The sequence below is a fragment of the Rhodnius prolixus genome, unplaced genomic scaffold (genome assembly GCF_049639745.1).
Source record: "Rhodnius prolixus isolate KJV_2025 unplaced genomic scaffold, Rpr scaffold_6, whole genome shotgun sequence".
Lineage (NCBI taxonomy): Eukaryota > Metazoa > Arthropoda > Insecta > Hemiptera > Reduviidae > Rhodnius > Rhodnius prolixus.
In genome coordinates, this window is record NW_027411634.1 from 30,882,448 (window position 1) to 30,902,561 (window position 20,114).

General features: G+C 30.6%; 1 protein-coding gene across 2 annotated transcripts; it reads right to left on the reverse strand.

The window, feature by feature from the left end:
* Positions 1-6,370: 6,370 nt before the first annotated feature.
* On the reverse strand, positions 6,371-20,051 carry LOC141461211 (lymphoid-specific helicase-like). Of its 2 annotated transcripts, XR_012462681.1 has the most exons (18): positions 19,910-20,051; positions 19,568-19,704; positions 18,944-19,068; positions 17,887-17,935; positions 17,111-17,179; positions 16,897-17,040; positions 16,257-16,439; positions 14,960-15,177; positions 13,189-13,381; positions 12,256-12,444; positions 11,357-11,466; positions 11,046-11,271; positions 10,511-10,638; positions 10,298-10,406; positions 9,309-9,468; positions 8,751-9,095; positions 8,287-8,394; positions 7,113-7,140 (listed from the first exon to the last, which is right to left on the reverse strand). XR_012462681.1 is itself a non-coding variant. In XM_074142007.1 (17 exons), exons 1-17 carry the CDS (start codon positions 19,947-19,949, stop codon positions 7,064-7,066), a joined length of 2,265 nt encoding a protein of 754 aa, XP_073998108.1. In that variant the 5' UTR covers positions 19,950-20,051; the 3' UTR covers positions 6,371-7,063. The 2 variants fall into 2 exon arrangements, 1 of the variants encoding a protein (XP_073998108.1); XM_074142007.1 differs by lacking the exon at positions 8,751-9,095 and having other exon boundaries at positions 6,371-7,140.
* Between the last annotated feature and the right edge of the window lie 63 nt (positions 20,052-20,114).

The following is a 20,114-nucleotide window of genomic DNA, read 5'->3' on the forward strand; positions in this document are numbered from 1 at the left end:
GCATACCAGGGAAATTAAAGGAAGATTCCTACCTTTTCCATTAGTTTTTACTTCTAGTTCTTCAAAATAGATCGACCTAAGATGTTCAATCTAGCATTGCCCTTAATATTATCTATCTAATGCACAAATAGCAGCATACCAGGAAAATTAAAGGAAGATTCCTACCTTTTCCATTAGTTTTTACTTCTAGTTCTTCAAAATAGATCGACCTAAGATGTACAATCTAGTATTGCCCTAAATATTAACTATCTAATGCACAAACAGCAGCATACCAGGGAAATTAAAGGAAGATTCCTACCTTTTCCATTAGTTTTTACTTCTAGTTCTTCAAAATAGATCGACCTAAGATGTACAATCTAGCATTGCCCTAAATATTAACTATCTAATGCACAAACAGCAGCATACCAGGGAAATTACAGCAAGATTCCTACCTTTTCCATTAGTTTTTCCTTCTAGTTTTTCAAATAGATCGACCCAGGATGTAAAATCTATCATTGCCCTTACTATTAAGTATCGAATTCGGAAACAGTAGCATTCTAGTGAAATTAGGAAACTATTTCTACTTTTTCCATTAGTTTTCACTTCTTGATCTTCAAAATAGGTTGACCCAAGATGTACAATCTAGCATGACCCTTAATATTAACTATCTAATGCAAAAAAAAGCAGCATACCAGAGAAATTAAAGGAAGATTTGTACCTTTTCTATTAGTTTTTACTTCTAGTTCTTCAAAATAGATCCACCTAAGTTGTATAATCTAGCATTGCTCTTAATATTAACTATCTAATGCACAAATAGCAGCATACCAGGGAAATTAAAGGAAGATTTCTACCTTTTCAATTAGTTTTTACTTCTTATTTTTCAAAATAGATGGACCTAAGATGTATTAGCTAGCATTGCCCTTAATATTAACTATCTAATGCACAAACAGCAGCATACCAGGGAAATTACAGCAAGATTTCTTCCTTTTTTATTAGTTTTTACTTCTAGTTCTTCAAAATAGGTGGACGTAAGATGTATTAGCTAGCATTGCCCTTAATATTAACTATCTAATGCACAAATAGCAGCATACCAGGGAAATTAAAGGAAGATTCCTACCTTTTCCATTAGTTTTTACTTCTTATTTTTCAAAATAGATGGACCTAAGATGTACAATCTAGCATTGCCCTAAATATTAACTATCTAATGCACAAAGAGCAGCATACCAGGGAAATTACAGCAAGATTTCTTCCTTTTTTATTAGTTTTTACTTCTTATTTTTCAAAATAGATGGACCTAAGATGTACAATCTAGCATTGCCCTTAATATTAACTATCTAATGCACAAACAGCAGCATACCAGGGAAATTACAGCAAGATTTCTTCCTTTTTTATTAGTTTTTACTTCTTATTTTTCAAAATAGATGGACGTAAGATGTATTAGCTAGCATTGCCCTTAATATTAACTATCGAATGCACAAACAGCAGCATACCAGGGAAATTACAGCAAGATTTCTTCCTTTTTTATTAGTTTTTACTTCTTATTTTTCAAAATAGGTGGACGTAAGATGTATTAGCTAGCATTGCCCTTAATATTAACTATCGAATGCACAAACAGCAGCATACCAGGGAAATTAAAGGAAGATTCCTACCTTTTCTATTAGTTTTTCCTTCTAGTTCTTCAAAATAGATCGACCTAAGATGTACAATCTAGCATTGCCCTTAATATTAACTATCTAATGCACAAACAGCAGCATACCAGGGAAATTACAGCAAGATTTCTTCCTTTTTTATTAGTTTTTACTTCTTATTTTTCAAAATAGATGGACGTAAGATGTATTAGCTAGCATTGCCCTTAATATTAACTATCGAATGCACAAACAGCAGCATACCAGGGAAATTACAGCAAGATTTCTTCCTTTTTTATTAGTTTTTACTTCTTATTTTTCAAAATAGGTGGACGTAAGATGTATTAGCTAGCATTGCCCTTAATATTAACTATCGAATGCACAAACAGCAGCATACCAGGGAAATTAAAGGAAGATTCCTACCTTTTCTATTAGTTTTTCCTTCTAGTTCTTCAAAATAGATCGACCTAAGATGTACAATCTAGCATTGCCCTAAATATTAACTATCTAATGCACAAACAGCAGCATACCAGGGAAATTAAAGGAAGATTCCTACCTTTTCCATTAGTTTTTACTTCTTATTTTTGAAAATAGATGGACCTAAGATGTACAATCTAGCATTGCCCTAAATATTAACTATCTAATGCACAAAGAGCAGCATACCAGGGAAATTACAGCAAGATTTCTTCCTTTTTTATTAGTTTTTACTTCTTATTTTTCAAAATAGATGGACCTAAGATGTACAATCTAGCATTGCCCTTAATATTAACTATCTAATGCACAAACAGCAGCATACCAGGGAAATTACAGCAAGATTTCTTCCTTTTTTATTAGTTTTTACTTCTTATTTTTCAAAATAGATGGACGTAAGATGTATTAGCTAGCATTGCCCTTAATATTAACTATCGAATGCACAAACAGCAGCATACCAGGGAAATTACAGCAAGATTTCTTCCTTTTTTATTAGTTTTTACTTCTTATTTTTCAAAATAGGTGGACGTAAGATGTATTAGCTAGCATTGCCCTTAATATTAACTATCGAATGCACAAACAGCAGCATACCAGGGAAATTAAAGGAAGATTCCTACCTTTTCTATTAGTTTTTCCTTCTAGTTCTTCAAAATAGATCGACCTAAGATGTACAATCTAGCATTGCCCTTAATATTAACTATCGAATGCACAAACAGCAGCATACCAGGGAAATTAAAGGAAGATTTCTACCTTTTCCATTAGTTTTTACTTCTTATTTTTCAAAATAGATGGACCTAAGATGTATTAGCTAGCATTGCCCTTAATATTAACTATCTAATGCACAAACAGCAGCATACCAGGGAAATTACAGCAAGATTTCTTCCTTTTTTATTAGTTTTTACTTCTTATTTTTCAAAATAGATGGACCTAAGATGTATAAGCTAGCATTGCCCTTAATATTAACTATCTAATGCACAAACAGCAGCATACCAGGGAAATTAAAGGAAGATTTCTACCTTTTCTATTAGTTTTTCCTTCTAGTTCTTCAAAATAGATCGACCTAAGATGTACAATCTAGCATTGCCCTTAATATTAACTATCAAATGCACAAATAGCAGTATTTCAGTGAAATTGAAAAAAGATTTCTACCTTTTCCATTAGTTTTTACTTCTAGTTCTTCAAAATAGATCGACCTAAGATGTACAATCTAGCATTGCCCTTAATATTAACTATCAAATGCTCAAATAGCAGCATTTCAGTGAAATTGAAAAAAGATTTCTACCTTTTCCATTAGTTTTTACATCTAGTTCTTCAAAAATAGATCGACCCAAGATGTACATTCTAGCATTGCCCTTAATATTAACTATGTAATGCACAAATAGCAGCATACCAGGGAAACTATTTTACATTTTCCATTAGTTCTTACTTCTAGTTTTCCAAAGTACATCGACCTAAGAAATATAATTTAGCATTACTCTTAATATTAACTATCAAATGCCGAAATAGCAGCATTTCAGTGAAATTAGGAAACTATTTCTACTTTTTCCATTAGTTCTTTCTTCTAGTTTTCCAAAATACATCGACCCAAGATGTACAATCTAGCATTGCTCTTAATATTAACTATCAAATGCCGAAACAGCAGCATTCCAGTTAAATTAGGAAACTATTTCTACTTTTTCCATTAGTTTTCACTTCTTGTTCTTCAAAATAGGTAGACCCAAGATGCACAATCTAGCATTGCTCATATTATTAACTCTGAAATGCACAAATAGCAGCATTTCAGTGAAATTAAAGGAAGATTTCTACATTTTCCATTAGTTCTTACCTCTAGTTTTCTAAAATAGATCGACCTAAGATATATAATTTAGCATTGCTCTTAGTATTAACTATCAAATGCAGAAACAGCAGCCATCTAGTTAAATTAAAGGATGATTTCTACTTTATCCATTAGTTATTACTAATATAAAGTACGTTTTTACTAAATATAAGCGACCTAATGTGTACAATATTCTCTTGGCATTAAAGTACAATGTCAGGAACAGAAATCATGGGAATTCCAGCAAATCTAATGAAGATTTAGTATTTTACCTTTTTTTGTAAACCTCTACTACTGAAAGTAGGCGATATAGTGTTAGTTAATTAAGGTGTTAAAGTACTGTAATTCGATCATGCATGAGTATTCATTTTTTAAAGGGCTTAAAATTTAATAAACTTCTATTTTTAAGAGAAGGAAATTTTTTGGCTAAAAGAATATGCACCAATTTAGGGCGATTTAATTTTTTTTCTTGTCCCAGTTTTGACTTTCAAATGTTGATTATGTTAAATTTAATGTCAAAATGGTTTGTGGGGAGTAATTTTTTTTTAGTTCTGTCTTAACTAGCGATTAATTTATTAGTGTTATTTTTAACATTGTAGCACTTCAATGCAACTATTTATTAAGATATTAAGCCAACGTAATAAGCTGGTTCATCGTCTTAATTGTAAATTATGTAAATATACCAATAAAGAAGTATGGGTGCCTGTTATTTATTACTTTAGATGCTGAGAACCTAAAATATTAAGCGTAAATAAAACTTTCCAAAAATACATCTTAAATGGAAATGAGTAGAAGTAACATTTACTAATTAATTAAAATGAAAATAGTTTGAAGCCCTTTTGAGGGGAAAAAAACGCTAGCTGGAAAAGCAAGAGAATTGAAATAAGCTAATAAGAAGTATATTGTGGTTTAGAAAAGTAAACCAGGTTGCTTGATACTAAAAAATTTTGTCAAAAATAGTACTGGATATGCCATCTATTGGAATATGTTGGAACTGTATAAAGCTATTTAGTTACCGAAGCTGCCACTAGATCGTGCAGGCATGTCTTTTTTTATATTTACTGTGCTCTATTTCAATTTTTAATCTACATTATTTCTCTGCAATTCTTTGAATCATCTGATTATCTAACATTTCCTTTGTAGTATAGATATTTTAAACATACTCAATACTACACATAATTCATTGAAAAACCTAGATATACGTTTTTTGTGGTACGTTAATTAAAGTATTATTACAGTACATATTAATCCGATTGCTGAAGATCGGTTGTGAATAATAATTAAAGAGAACTGAATTTAAGTAGCAATCAGCAAATAGAAAAGGAAAAGATACATTAGAAGACTTTTGAAAAAGATTGTATTATTTTTTAAATAGTATGAATAGTATCTTGTTCAAAGCATAGAGATAATGCCAAGCTCAGTAAGCAAGGAAGATAAGGGATTAGGATATGACACAATGGTTTAGATAGAAGTTTATTAGGTAAAGAAAAGATAACTATATCTTTCACAGAAGCTAAAATTAGATCAGTTGGAGAGAATTCTTGAGTCGTAAGAGTGATTCTGTCAAACACTAAACAGAATTTGGAATTTATGGGATTTGCAGATAATACAGAGAAAACTCAAATTACTGCATTTCAGATTCTTCTACCATGTGAAAATCTTCTTTGGTCAAAATACGAGTATTTAGAGTATTGATTAATTGGGTTTGTTGCAAGAATTTGTCATACCTTTCTACAACAAGGAAACAAAAAGTTTGTTCTTCCAGCTCCTTCTCTCGATTTAAATCGAATTGAAAATTGTTGATATCATAGATTGAGATTTCTATTGGTCAACAAATTTAACACGTATGGAGAGTTACTACCATTTACTATTACTCCACGTATGGAGGACGATCATTTTACTCGAAGGAAGCACCTCTTGCCAGGGAGAATATATAGCAATTCAATTATTAAGTTCTGTAACTGTAGTCATTACTTCCCTCCGTTGAAACATTTTCTCACTTAGGTCAAAGTGAGTAATCAATGGAACTTGTTAGGTCTGCAACTTTACTCCTTCTGGTTGATGCAAATTTTCAGCATTCCAGTATACGTACATATTCTTTTAAAAACTGGGAAGGCAGTATTTGCAGAAGCAATATATCACACAACTCCATAAACCATACAAATAGATATTTTAAAAAGTAAATCACAAATGAGTTTATTTTGTTTAATCCCGCTCCTCTCTGAATAACACCCAAAAGCTACTACTTTAAAGAAACTTTCCATTTTATTTAAATAAATAATTTAGGTTATTGACTTTGTCCGTAGCTTGCCTTTGCTGCAACACATGAAATCAGAAATATTATCCAGCCCTAAAGACCTTACCATGATTTCAAATAATGAAGGGTTCATATTTTTTTGTCACTGGTGCATTCTCTAAGTTTTAATGTTTAGCGAAATTCTAGGATAGATTTTCCAACTTTCACAAGAAAAAAACAAAAAACAGGAAAAAATAATTCTTATTAAGTTCAGTTTTTTAAATAATTATAAAACAATCGCAATTTAGCAGGTACATCGCAAGGCTTTTTTAAAAAATAATTTGTTTATTTAAAAAAAAAAAACAATGAAAACTACATCGACCTTATTCTTAATAAACCAACAATATTATAGGAGACATTACTTATAAATTAAATGAGCTAAGGTTCGGAATTATTATTTCTACTTTATCATTTTAAGATTAATTAAGCTAAATACAATGACTTAATGTTACAAAGAAATAATATCTCAATACTGTTTAACGTTTTTTAAAAAAAAAGTGCGAATAAATGAGAAAATGTTTATCACAAAATAGTTTGGAAATCAATGCATTGACAAAAGCTTTAATTAAAAATATGTTTGCATTATAGAAGTCATCCCCCTCACGATATTACTAAGCTTCAAACAGGAACTATATTTAAACAATTAAGTTTTATAAAGATCGCAAATAAAAGTCTTGAAAAGACATGTGAATGTTGCTACTAAATAAATAAGTTAGGACGCTATAATTCAGTAAATAATAAATAATAAACAAGAATCATTGACAGAAAATAACAACTATAAGTTTAAAAAAAATGCAAAATAATACATACAACACATTTAAAAAAACAAAAAAAAAAAACAGTGTACACAACCAATTTCGTTGATGAATAATATAATTATATCTTGCTGTCAAGATTGGCTTCCATGAGGTCTGATCTGTCTAGAAGTTCTTCCCACTGTTTGTTAGTCAATACTGAAATCAGACGACGAGGCTTTGCATTACACTTTCCATTAAAAAGTAAAATTAAAGTATTCGCCTATTTTTTCAGGCGGGGCTTAACGTCCAACTACCAATTAGGTGTCGTGGACGGAGGCGACTAGCAAACATACTTTACTATTTCTCATTTAACCATTAAATAAAATCCAAGGCCAAGACCGGGAATCGAACCCACAATGCAATTAGCTTTTCAGGTCTCGCCTCTTAACCCGCTCGGCTACCGTGACGCCTCACTTTCCATTATTAATGATTATTAAAAATTTTCATACACATTAGGTCATATGTAAACTCATGTCGCTCTGAATAGGAATAGAATGACATAATTAGTATAATCTGCATCAAAGAAGATCGCAGAAAAGGAAAGCAGAAGGAGAAAAATAGTAAAAACAGACTCAATGATAAAAAGAAATAGGTGCTATCTATTCATGAAAGCTGGCGATAACCCGAAAAGCTTATTACTGAAAGACGGCGGCAATTTATAGCGATAGGAGATTCTTGCAATTAGAGAGAGGTCAGCCCAAACTCTTGCATTACTTAAGAAGAAGAAGACGTCAGCCCTAGTATTAATTACAATGTAAATGGTAGAGTTCATTCATACTGTTTTTCAGCATTGCCTTCTAAGCAGCAAGTAACCGATAACGAGAGCACAACTCTTATACTGCCCCAGGACTTCTAAAAAACAATCTTTCAAGCAAAAGAGATGGATTTATAAATTTCACGTGACAGAACAAGATTAAGATTCTAAGAGTGGTGGAAATCACTTAAAAAAAACACACAACACCCCTCGAAGTAGTCCAGGAGAACATGTGACCAACAATACACTTACCATCTTTAAATCCAAATGTATTTTCCGTTGAAATCAAATATTCAATTCAAATAGATTAATATTTTGATAAACTTTGACTCCTTATGCTTCTTTATACTTAAAAATTAATACAAACTGCTACAATTATATATTTATAAAGTTATTTAGCAACTTGGCTCAAAAATAATAAAGTTTTGAACATAATTAATAGTTTTTACTAGTTTTATGAAATGTCATGTCACTATTCATATAAATGGGACATAAAAATATAATACAGATTTTGAAACATATATAATTAAACATAAGATTATACAAACCTCTACCGCTGGAACGCATTTCCATAGAATGTTGCTTTTCATTCAATAATTTCTTTAATTCTTCCAAATTAGTTACATCCTTACGACGAAACAAATTTTTAAAGTTTCCTATAAATAATAATAATAATAATAAATAGATTTTTCGATCTAAAAACTATATAATATGGGCAGAATATGATGGAAACAAATAAGCCGGATAGATGAATTAGTTTTTTAAGAATTATGTCGCTAAATGTTCAAATAATATTGGTTTCCTCAATAATTTGTTCGTACATTTTATTTCAAAGCCTTAATTCAGACTCTATAATCGTTTTCAGGGTTGTTTAAGTGATGAAACCGATACTGAACAGCTCTGAAGAGGGATGCCCCACGAATTATCCACTTTCTTAGAAAACCAACTATTTTCTGGTAAATTAAACGGAAATTATTTATTATTTATTGAATGAGTTAATAATTAAACTGACATTTTGTTACCAGGACTCATAGCATAAATCCTTCAAAGTCCTTAATAAAGATGATGATTAGATTATGTAATTCTGAACGTACTACGAGTAATACAAAAATACTTCTTAGAGACGTTAATAATAGATAAAAGATTCTAAAAAAGAATTCAATTGGTAAAAGTATTCCAAATAAATCGTTTCCGAGTAATACTTCCATGATGTCATAAAGAATAACCAAAAATTCATTAACTTCCTCCGATGTTTGTCATGATTCAAAGTTACATACAAGTAATACATCATTGCTGATTTAATTCGTCTTATAAAACTTCTTTTCTTGAATTCTGATCGATTCAGATTTTTATCCACCTTTAATAGAAAAAAAGTAAACGATAAACAAATATCTCTATCATTACATTCCCCCCTCCTTAACGTTTCAGCGTATCAAGTTGAATTTAATGATAAATCCAACTACATACACCAGCTACCAGATCATGAAGATTCACTTTCAAAAATCTTATTAGTTTTCAACATGTGAATGCAGCAATAAAATAAAAAAATTATTTAAAAAAAAAAATTAACCTCCTTGTATAATTATTCTTTCTAATTTCCTCTTAGCCTCGGCCCTGCTGACTATTCGCTCGTCAATAGTTCCTGTAGAGACTAATCGATAAACAATTACTGGCTTAGTCTGCCCAATTCTATGGCAACGATCTTGGGCTTGTAAATCTGCTTGTGGATTCTAAAATGCAATCACAAATTTTATGTGAGTACAATAAGAAAATTAAAACATTTGAGATTAATTAACAAAAATAAAGGAAACAACTAGAATTTCTTATATTAAACTGTAACTCGTTAAGGTTAACCATGATTCCAAACAGCTACCAGTAATTCAGTTGGTATTAATCACAGAAAATGGAAATGTTCAATGCTGTTGGAGAGGTGATTGACATGAGTATGTTCGAGATAATAAATACGGTTCATTTTTAAATTAAATGAATTCATTATAAGAAAAGGATTAAAATAATTGAAATCTGAAGACCAAATGATTGACCGTATGCCAGGTCATTTTAAAATGAAAATTCTATGCGGGAATATCCAAGCATTTAATTTTCTTGGCTTCGTACATGACGTATTAAAACTGATTATCGTAAAATAATAGGAACCGCAAATAATAAGATTGGCAGTGGTAAATAACCGAATAAACGAAAGAAACGAGAAATGTTTTAATGGTATAAAATAATGAACGTTCAGCTATTAAAGATAAGAAATGAGAAAGAAAATAGAACTTAAGCGAGAGAAAGAAGAGAAGATTACGAAGAAGTGGATGAAGAAAGCCCTGATAGAGAATTTGTATAAAAATTCCATTGAAGCACTTAGTATATTCCAAGATGAAGTGTATTTCTGAAAAAAAAAAAAAAATTGCCTCTACAAATAAAATTTAAAAACTTTCTGTTATGCAACAAATTACTTCTGAAAAATGATTAGATTAAATTTTAATTGAATAAATCCGTAAATTTTTGATTATATAAAATATAATAAAGAGTAATATCGCTTATAATTTAGCTTACCCAATCACTATCAAATATGACAACTGTATCCGCTGATGTTAAATTGATTCCTAGCCCACCAGCTCTTGTAGATAATAAAAATATAAACACTTTTTCGTCAGAGTTATATCTTAAAAAGTAAAAAATAAAATTTAAATTCATGTAATACATGAGTTTATAACAAAAATATGTTAACTTTGTTATGCTCCCCTTCCCGAGAAAAAAAAAAATTACCTTTTTATTGAAGTTTTCCTTTCTAATATAGTGTTTGATCCATCCAATCTATCATATTTATAATTTCTCATTATAAGAAATTCTTCTATAATATCTAACAATTGTGTCATAGTAGAAAATAGTAGTACCTTCAACAATACAAGAAAAAATTAGCAATTTTCAATGAGATAGGAAAAACTTTTATTTTGAAACCCTTTCAAGTTGTACAATAAATCGAATCAAATTAGTATCGGAAGCTAAAAGAAGTCGCAAGCTCTTGGAGATAATTGTCTTTACTTCTTTTTTTCCCGAGAGAGCAACATTACAATGAACCAGATAAAGCTACGGTTCATTGTTACCGATTTGAATTCTGTTTTTAAAATAAATCACACTTCAAACTTTATAAGTGATGGTTTCTCACTTTTCAGCTTATATAATATATATTAGCACCTTCAGAGATAATAGCTGATTTGAATTTTCAGAAAAATAGTACCTAATAAATTTAAAATAAAAAAATTATCTTTTTTTTACTACTAAATAGTAAATAGTAACTAACCTTGTGACCTCGAGGTTTTAGCCTCCTCAAAAGGCCGTCTAATATGGTTAATTTGCCGCTAGATGTGACCAGTTTTTCATTTATTTTCATTATGTTAGAACCAGGTAAAACTGGTTTTTGGATTAAATATGGATGATTTACAATTTTCTTCAACATGATTGGGATATTAGTCATTTTTATATTAAAGGAATACTGATCTTCACCACTTCTCACCATTACCACATGCCTTTAAATAGAAATTTAATATTTAAATCATAATATTGATAATAATAAACGGTACTGAATAATTGGTATTAATAATTTAAATTTACTTCAATTCTTCATTTTTGGTTTCTATTTCTTCAATTGTTTCATTTCCTCTCATTTTGGACATTCTTTTTTGTTTTGTACCATCTGGGTTGTCAGGTATAATAATATCTACCTTAAAAGATTAAAATAATTATTTGTAAACATTCGTTAAGTACATGAAAAAATGAAATAAATGTAGGAGAAATAATTAATTCTCCGTATTTTTTCGTTCGTGTGAACTGAAGTACTGTTACATTTTACCTAAACACTAATACTACCGTGTTGTTGGGTTAAAGGCATTTCGGTCATCACGCCCAAGTTTTACGTGAACGAATTAAATGTTCTAGAACTTGAAAGTGAAATGTTCAAACTTGTTGATTTCGTAATTTTTAAGACAGTGATGGATCCAGTATGGGCATTTAAGTGATTGTTCATGGAATGTATGTATCTGTAAAATATACAATGAATAAATGTGATTGTGTGCGCTTGTTTGATGAGTTTCAGTTTGTCTGTGGGCATGTTAAATCCAAATAGTGTACTAACGATTGCTAAGTGCCGTAATAGGATACCTTCTTACATTTTGTTTTTGTTGAAGAGATTCAGTGTTGAGTGAATCTAGGTTGGCATACTCTCAGAAACGCTATTTGATTCTAGAAGGGATATTATAGTACTAAACAGCTCGATGGCGCTCAAATGGGAAATATAAACTCAATGCTACCCAAGACACCAGAAAAAATGGATTAACGATAATGAGAGTTTTGAGTTTCAAATATATCAGATTCAGAAAATAACTTTTAAAAAATACAAGAAAAATAAAACTTTATAGAAAAATTGTCTGTAACCTCCAATAGGTTCCTCTGATGGCAACAAAACGAAATATCAAATAACACTACGACATTTTATCAAATAAAAAAAAGTTTACCTTCTTTATAATCGTATTCGCAATACTTTTATCAACAGTAGATGAATACAATTTCATTTGAACTTCAGTGAGAGGACAATACACAAGCACTTCTTTTTTCCTGGGTAACTGAATCAGTACATCTTTCTTTTCTCTTCTCAGTAAAAATGGAGAAAGTATCTCATGAAGAACCGATATGACTTTATCATGCTATAATTAGAAGAAATAAACAATTATTAAGTACTGACCTCTTCGTTCTGGTAAAATAATTGTTTAAGGCTAAAAGTAAAGTGACAATAAAGTTGATTATCCAAAGTATAGCACGCACTCTGCATATGTTTCCGTCGATCACTACACTTACTGACTGAAAGATCACGGAGTGTTCAGGAAAGCTTGTCAATTAGTACAGTAATCGTCATTTTTTCAGGCGGGACTTAACATCCATTACTAAATTAAATTAAATGAAGTGGATAAGGGGTTTTAAGCTCATTATTTATTATTTACATTTTTTCTATTAAATAAAATTCTAATGGAATATTCTGTATTTCTTGAAAAATTTTGGAAACTCTAGCTACCGCTGCCTGATTTCTTCCTTAATAAATGATTTTTGAATAGTTTAGTAAAAATAATTTATTAAAGATTATTTAGCAATACGCCTGAAAAAGGCTTCATACAAAAACTTCGGTTTTGGCGCTTTACATTTTAGGTTGCATTGCTTCCCTTCATAGCTTCTATGTAAAAAGCTTTCTTGCCATTTATACGATATAATGTACATAACTCTCTCCGAAATTAGGAGAACCAATTAAAAAAGTCAACAATTCTAGATGTACTAATCTAAAACAATTTACGTACAGAAACACCATAGCTTTCAGTGTCTTAGTAAGCTTTACAGTCTTTACATAGGCTATGAATAATAAACTAAAAACCTTGGCAAAAAATTAAATTGAATATAACCTGATTTATTAGCTGGTCATTACCAGTCGATGCCTCTATTTCTTCAACATGAAAGCAGGATTGAAACGCTTCTAAATTATCAAATATTTCTGGCAGTAGAAAATGTAAAAGTGACCATAATTCTGTAAGATTATTTTGAAGTGGTGTTCCAGTCAATAGTAGACGGTTAACAGTAACATATTTTCGCAAAGTCCTGTAATAAAATAAAAAAGAAAATTTAAATTTTGTAAAACACTAGATGTGTTAAAAGTATTAACATGAAAATTTTTAAAAAGTGGCCTATTCACCCACTACTATTAAGAAAAAAATGTAAATCACTTTGCTCTAAATGATTTAAGATATTATGTTATTGTGGATCCTATTATTTACCCTATACTTCTGATAAACTTAGGCTTATAAGAATTGGAAAATACTCTTTTATACTAAATTAGAAACTATTTTTAAAAATTAATAATAATAATTTCTGTTAACGCTGTTTTCTATACATTAAAAAAAATAAAATAAAACATTTACTAGATAAAATGTTCCTTCATAACATTAATTGTGGAACTGTAAGTTATTCTGAAATGGCAGAGGTGATTAACGTTGTAGCTCCTCCAGAAACTTTACAAAAAGAAAAAAACTTTCTCAACAAATGTTTGAATCTCTGGTACGAAAAGGTTTTGCAACCAGCATAAAATCCTATGTTTGCTCTCTGCTACAGTACGGCGATAAAGCCATTATTATACCTTATATAACGTTGGCGTAACAAAACTGGGTTTAATCCAAAATTCTGTCCTAAATGTGGTTACTGAAGAACAAGGTTCGATTCCAAAGGCACAAATGTGGTTAGAACCTCTGGTACTAAGATGAATTAGGTTGTAGGATATACCAGTAGCGCTTTGTGAGAGATACATAAGAACAGATAAAGATGTTTCAAAAAGAATAAAAAAGTAATTAAGCCCTACGATCAGTTAAAAAAAAAGAGAAGTAGAATACTGATATGATTACAGCTACAATTACGTCCTCTACCATTCTAGGTTTATTTCGACGGTTCTAGCTAAGAGAAGCTAGTTGAGAATATTCCAAACTATGACTCCTCTAAATATAAAAACCATCGACACTAACTAAAACAACAGCGGTGCCCTCCAAAAAAAGAAAAAAAAAAAGGATAGAACATCTTCACTGATAGTTCGCCTAAAAATTCCTCGAGTGTAACGAGTGTAGGAGGGTACTTCCAAACATTCATCCTTTTATGCATCTGATGGTATCCAATTTTTATGGAAAAGTGGCAGGCATTAGACTCGCTCCAGACCAACTTCTAAGGAAACCTGGAGATTTATAGTATTAAGTTTAGAACATCAAGCTATCATCTTCAGCCTTACAATTAGCTATGTCAAAACCAAGAGGACTTACAAGAAGCTAGAAGAAATTTTAATGAGGTGGCAAAACAAGCTAGCTGAAGAACGCTCCCAAATAGTATTACAAGCAGTTTTCTCTTCATATCAAAAACAGTTGGCAAATGATTTCAAGTAATGCGCCACCATTTACACAAGAAAGATGGTGAAATACCGCAAACTTACAAACCAACATATTCCTTTATAAGAAGTATGGCAGAAAATGCTTTTTCTGAGCTTAAGTTTATGGCTTATAAACTGATGATTTTAAATGGAATGAAGAAAAATTATGTTTTCTAAAATGTTCACTTTCTTCTTTTAGTAAGTGAAAATGTTGCCAACTTAATCAATTAAATTAAGCTATTATATGTTTTAAACTTAAAAATAATATTTACCGCGCTAATTGCGATTTATAATTCTTCAGTCTTTGTCCTTCGTCCACAATAATGTATTTCCACTTTATTCTACTAAGAAAAGTATCTCTAACTGGTATTTCGTACGATGTAAGTACAACTGGAAAACATCTTTTGCCTAAAATATCCTTCTTAGTTGTAACAGCTGACCTAAGTCTTTCACGTTGATTCAAGGCTCCATGATAAATGACAACCTTTAACTATTAAACAAAAGTAACATAAAAACAAAGTATATATAACATGAAATATAAATCAAAATATGAAGGAAAATTAACAAAATAGATTCTGAGGATAAAGAATAAAAAAATTTTTTGGAGGGCATAAATTAAACAATGCTACTTCATAAAATAAAGATAATTTTTGAATCAGATGCTATTTCCATTAAAATCCATGAACTGTAAGTACTTTGTTAATTTTTAGCTTCGCGATCTTCACAAAACTTTTCCAGAGATATCTTCAAATTTTACCATTATCTATACCCACTAACTCATTTATTTACATTACTGTTTTAAGGCAAAATAATTTCTTTTTAAGTGCCATGTCTGATTTTTTAGGGTTCAATATAGGTTATTCAAAGTAAATTTTAAAAAACAGTAAGAATAATTCTTGGGAAGAAAATCGATTAACCATAAGTGTGATTTAACAGAATAGCTAATTTTTGGTCTTTATAAAATAATTTTCTAGAAAATTGCTACTTGCGCATGTAGTAGCAATCTAGATTTATTTGTAACAATGCTCCGACAAAGTTGATTTGGCTTAGTTTCTAGAGAATGGATCCGCCTGGATTAGAGAAAATTAACAGTTTCATAACACGTTCTTTACTGAAGAAGAAAAAGCATTCAGTCGGATTACTTAAAGAAGTCCCTACCATTTTTATTTACTGTTGCAAGAGCCAAGAGAATCTTCTGGAATTAGGCAATTAGAATAGTTACAACCGCAGAAAGAAAACATGATGTGGGTGTCACTCACCATTTTTTTAATTAAAAAAAAAAAAAAACTCGTCAGTGACACGCTTATCTCCATAAACAAACCAAAATTCACAGAAATTTTCTTTTATTAATCACAAGAAACATTTTTTTTAAACTATAGTTTTCTTTTATTAAGATATGACATTCTGTAATGAACAGTTTTCTAATATCTTAATTAGAAACGGGGCCCCCCTAATATTCACCTACTAGCTATTAAAACTGTCCGACAGGACAGGTGTATAAGGTAGTTAAATAACGTATGAGATAATTAAATACATTCGAATACTTAAATAAATTAATTAAATAATTACCTTTGGAGCAAAACTCTGGAATTCAAGTAACCAATTAGATAATGTCGTCAACGGAGCTATAACTAAGAATGGACCTGGTACTTGTTTCTCATAAAGATGACATAATAGCGCTATAACTTGTATCGTCTTACCAAGACCCATTTCATCTGCTAAAATACCATTCATTCCACTTTCAAATAACAGCTGAAACATGAAGATTATTAACAATTAATGAAAAAAAAAAGAATAAAGTAAATCTAATGTGAAATATTTGCACATCTTATTGGGGAGCATCCTCCTCAGAGAGAAATAATAAATACACTTTTGTGCTTAGGAGGGAGGGTCGAAGGCACATGCTTAATGCATCCAAGGGTTATCTTCCCTTGGAGATAGCTTCGACAAAGGGAATAAAATTCAAAATTCACTCCATTGAAACGAGGGTTGCGTATAAGGCCGACAATCCTATCTTGCAAAATCTTAAAACGTCTCGAAACCTCAATTAGAAAATTGAGTAATGCCAAGAAGAAAGAAATCCTAATTTCAATTTATGCTTAGATAGAAGCAAGTTGTGTTTGACGCCAACCAAAATAATGAACAGCCTCATTTATTACAAATAATTTTTATAATAAAGATAATTGATAAATTAAGATTTAAAACTAACTTTCAGCCAAGTAAATCCTTGCATCTGATAATCTCTCAATATGCCTCCTTCAAGCAATTTTGGTTGTTCCATATTTTGTCCTATTTCTATCTGAGAAATCTTTTTTTGAATATCCTCTTTTTCTTCTTCATTAGTCACTATCTCCTAAAGAAATACTTTTAGTTCAGATATGTTTAAATTTTTGATACAATAGCTTATATACTACAATAAATACCTGAGCATTGCTTTTTTGTACTTCTTCAGAAACTCTTTCTTCTAGTTTCTGCTTTTTAGTAGCCCTGCCCTAGTAAAGAAGTGCACATTAAAATAAACATTGCCAAGTATTATTGTTCTATTAACGCAAAAAATAAGAAACAAACAAACAAAAATGGCATCAGAGATTTGCCATTCTCCACTAACAGAGAATTCTTCGGCGACGTTACCTATTGGCCTCGAGTTCATGGGCCCCGTCAAAAGTCTACATTTCTTAAATTATTTCCTCATTATACCTTCCCAAATAGATATTTTGGGCGTCGGTTACTTGAATATTGTTGTGAAGTTTTCAGAAATGTTTGCATTTGTCTGTAGATCGAGATTCACCCAGATAAAATCTTTTAACAAATCCAAACTTGTTTGTAACTACATTAAACATTGTTATTCAGGATGTAAATTTGTTAAAACTTTCTTTATTTCTGCAAAGTTGCTATTGACCGAATTAAATTGCGAGTTAAAAGATTTATTATGGCTCTTCAAATTTCTATGAAAGTGGAAAGAATCTATATTTATAAATTATAGACAAAGAATGAGGGGCCAGAATTTTGCCTGTATTGAACAATAATTCGCACTATGCACCTTGGAAAATGTCTACTCCCTTCGAGAACCTCTTTATGACAGAGTGACTGCTTTGAGAGTCAATGCAACGTGTATTGCTAAGTTGGGATCCCAGGGACGCCTGGAAAAATAGAATAAGTCAATAATTATCCTTTCGCCAAGTAAGCGAATCACACTTACTTCAGTGTCATCAATTTCTCCGTTTAACCTTTTACTTGTTCTTTTCTTCCTGAAAATAACAGAATTAAAGGACTCACCATCAGTTTTACAACAAAAATTATAAGAAATACAGAAACATTTACCACTAATTAATTTGCTTTAATTTATAATGGTTTTGTTTAAAGTGTAGTAATTTTCATTTTCATGTTTTCGCTTTCTTTTTTCTAGCGTAAAAAGTGAATATTGAGATCGAGACATTTTCAAAATTGAGTTTTCACAAGAAATACACATTTTAAGATCAAAATAAGGGTTTTTAAAAAATGGTCACTGTGCGTACTTAAAATCGAAAATCGCGGTAGCTGGAACTTTTTACTCCGTTTGGATAATTATACTTGGTACGCGACAGTAAGTTAGCTAGGATCACTCACTGCACACAAGTAGATCCACACTATTTATTGAAAAACATTTCTGGGTCATTCTATTAAGGGTACTTCTAGTGGAAGGGTTACTAGGTTTACCTCATTAACACAATGTTAACGAGAAGAGTTAAAATGTTCGAGTATTTACTTATTTGTGTTCTTGTTGTAGTTTAATCAACCTCGTACTACTTAACTTTTTAAACAGTAAGTTTTTGTTAAGGATAAAAAAGAATAAGGGTTGTTCCATAAAAAAAAGTGAAAAACTTTTTTTTCGTCTAAAAATGAATCCTCTCTAATGGTGCGATGTACAATACATAATTCAATATATTATACAGTTCAAAAATATCTAGCACAGCTCTATTAGAAAAAATAAAGCTAAGAACAATATTTTTCAGAGTCTAACCTTAACTGATCTTGGATAAAACTAGATGTTTTACAATGTTTCTGTTGATTGTTCTCTAAGAAAACGAATTAATTGAATTTAACCAAATAAATTTGCTCTTGCGGCATTTTTTTTTTCATTCATTACGAAAGGTTAATTGCTACGAAGTCAAAAAATAGAATATGCTTTCAAAGTTCTGAAAGAGCGTTTAAGTAGGAAGTAAAAAATGAATAGAAAGGTAGCATTAAAAGTATAATTAATAATGACTGTTACTTACACTACTTCTTCCAAAGATTTCTCCACTCTAGATTCTAAAAATTTTGCATAGAATTGGCTTTTTTCTAGTAGATGTAACAGGCGCTTGAGTTTTGCTTCTTCTTCTTCTTTTTCATGTTTTTGCATCTAAAAACAAATGAAAAAATGTCTACAAGTTGGAAGAAGGCAGTGCTTATATTTTTTTCACTTTTATTATGAAAGTTCTCACTCTTGTAAGCCTCTTACAAAACTCTCAAACGAAATTACACTGTAAGAAAAAACTCAGGATAACACAGATATTCAGATCTTAATGATTTACAACTTATGGAGAGCTATTTTGTAGACGGAATCAGGAATCGTATTCCAGTAGACGAAATTCAGAGATCGTGACATACCTTCGAGTATACACCAAATATCTCTCAATACTAAAACTAATGTAAATTGGGCCAGCAAAGGGAATTGACACATGCATATTCTTCAATTAAACGAATCCACAGACTAACTTTTGCTATTATCTCTCCCTAATACACAAATACACTTACACATTGCACCAATTAACCCTAAATTTAATGACCAACACTGACAAAATAGTTCTGCTTTACTTCTATTGAGAGAGGCATTTTAAAAATAGTAAAAACAGACATACCGCCTCTTTTTTCCTTGATAACATTAATTCCTCATTATTTTCTTCTTCTAGCCTTTTTTCTTCTTCCAGCTCCAATTTTAGTAATTCATCAACTTCATCATGTCCTTCTGTGGAGTCCAAACTCTCCCCAACTGCGCCTGTTTAGTCATAGAAGTAGAAATTTATTTTGATCTAAATAATAAAAGTGTACTGAATAATGTTTGGCTTTGAAGCACAACTGGTTACACATTAAATTTATACTATGTAAATGATAACTGCATTTATATTTAACAGCTGAACTTCTGTTTAATAATTCAATAATCTATTAAAATTATTCAAAAAATAATAAAACTTTGTACTTACTGTCTCGTGATGAAGAGTTACTTTCAGATGAAAGATCCATATTTCTGGTTTATTATGATTCAGATGTTTTGACCCAAAATAGCAAATATAGTAATTTACATATGCACACATGCAAAAACGAAGTTCATTCACCAAATCACTCTTCCAACTATCAAACAATGTCAGTAATCTAGATTCTAAAGCTAATCACTCTGGGCCGCCAAAA

Coding starts and splice junctions, on each gene's coding strand:
- LOC141461211 (XM_074142007.1), bottom strand. CDS start 19,949: ATGGATCTTTCATCTGAAAGTAACTCTTCATCACGAGACA. Junction 13,382..14,959: donor TATAAATCGCAATTAGCGCG/GTAAATATTATT, acceptor ATTTTATTACAG/GACTTTGCGAAAATATGTTA. Junction 7,141..8,286: donor AATGCGTTCCAGCGGTAGAG/GTTTGTATAATC, acceptor GTCTGATTTCAG/TATTGACTAACAAACAGTGG.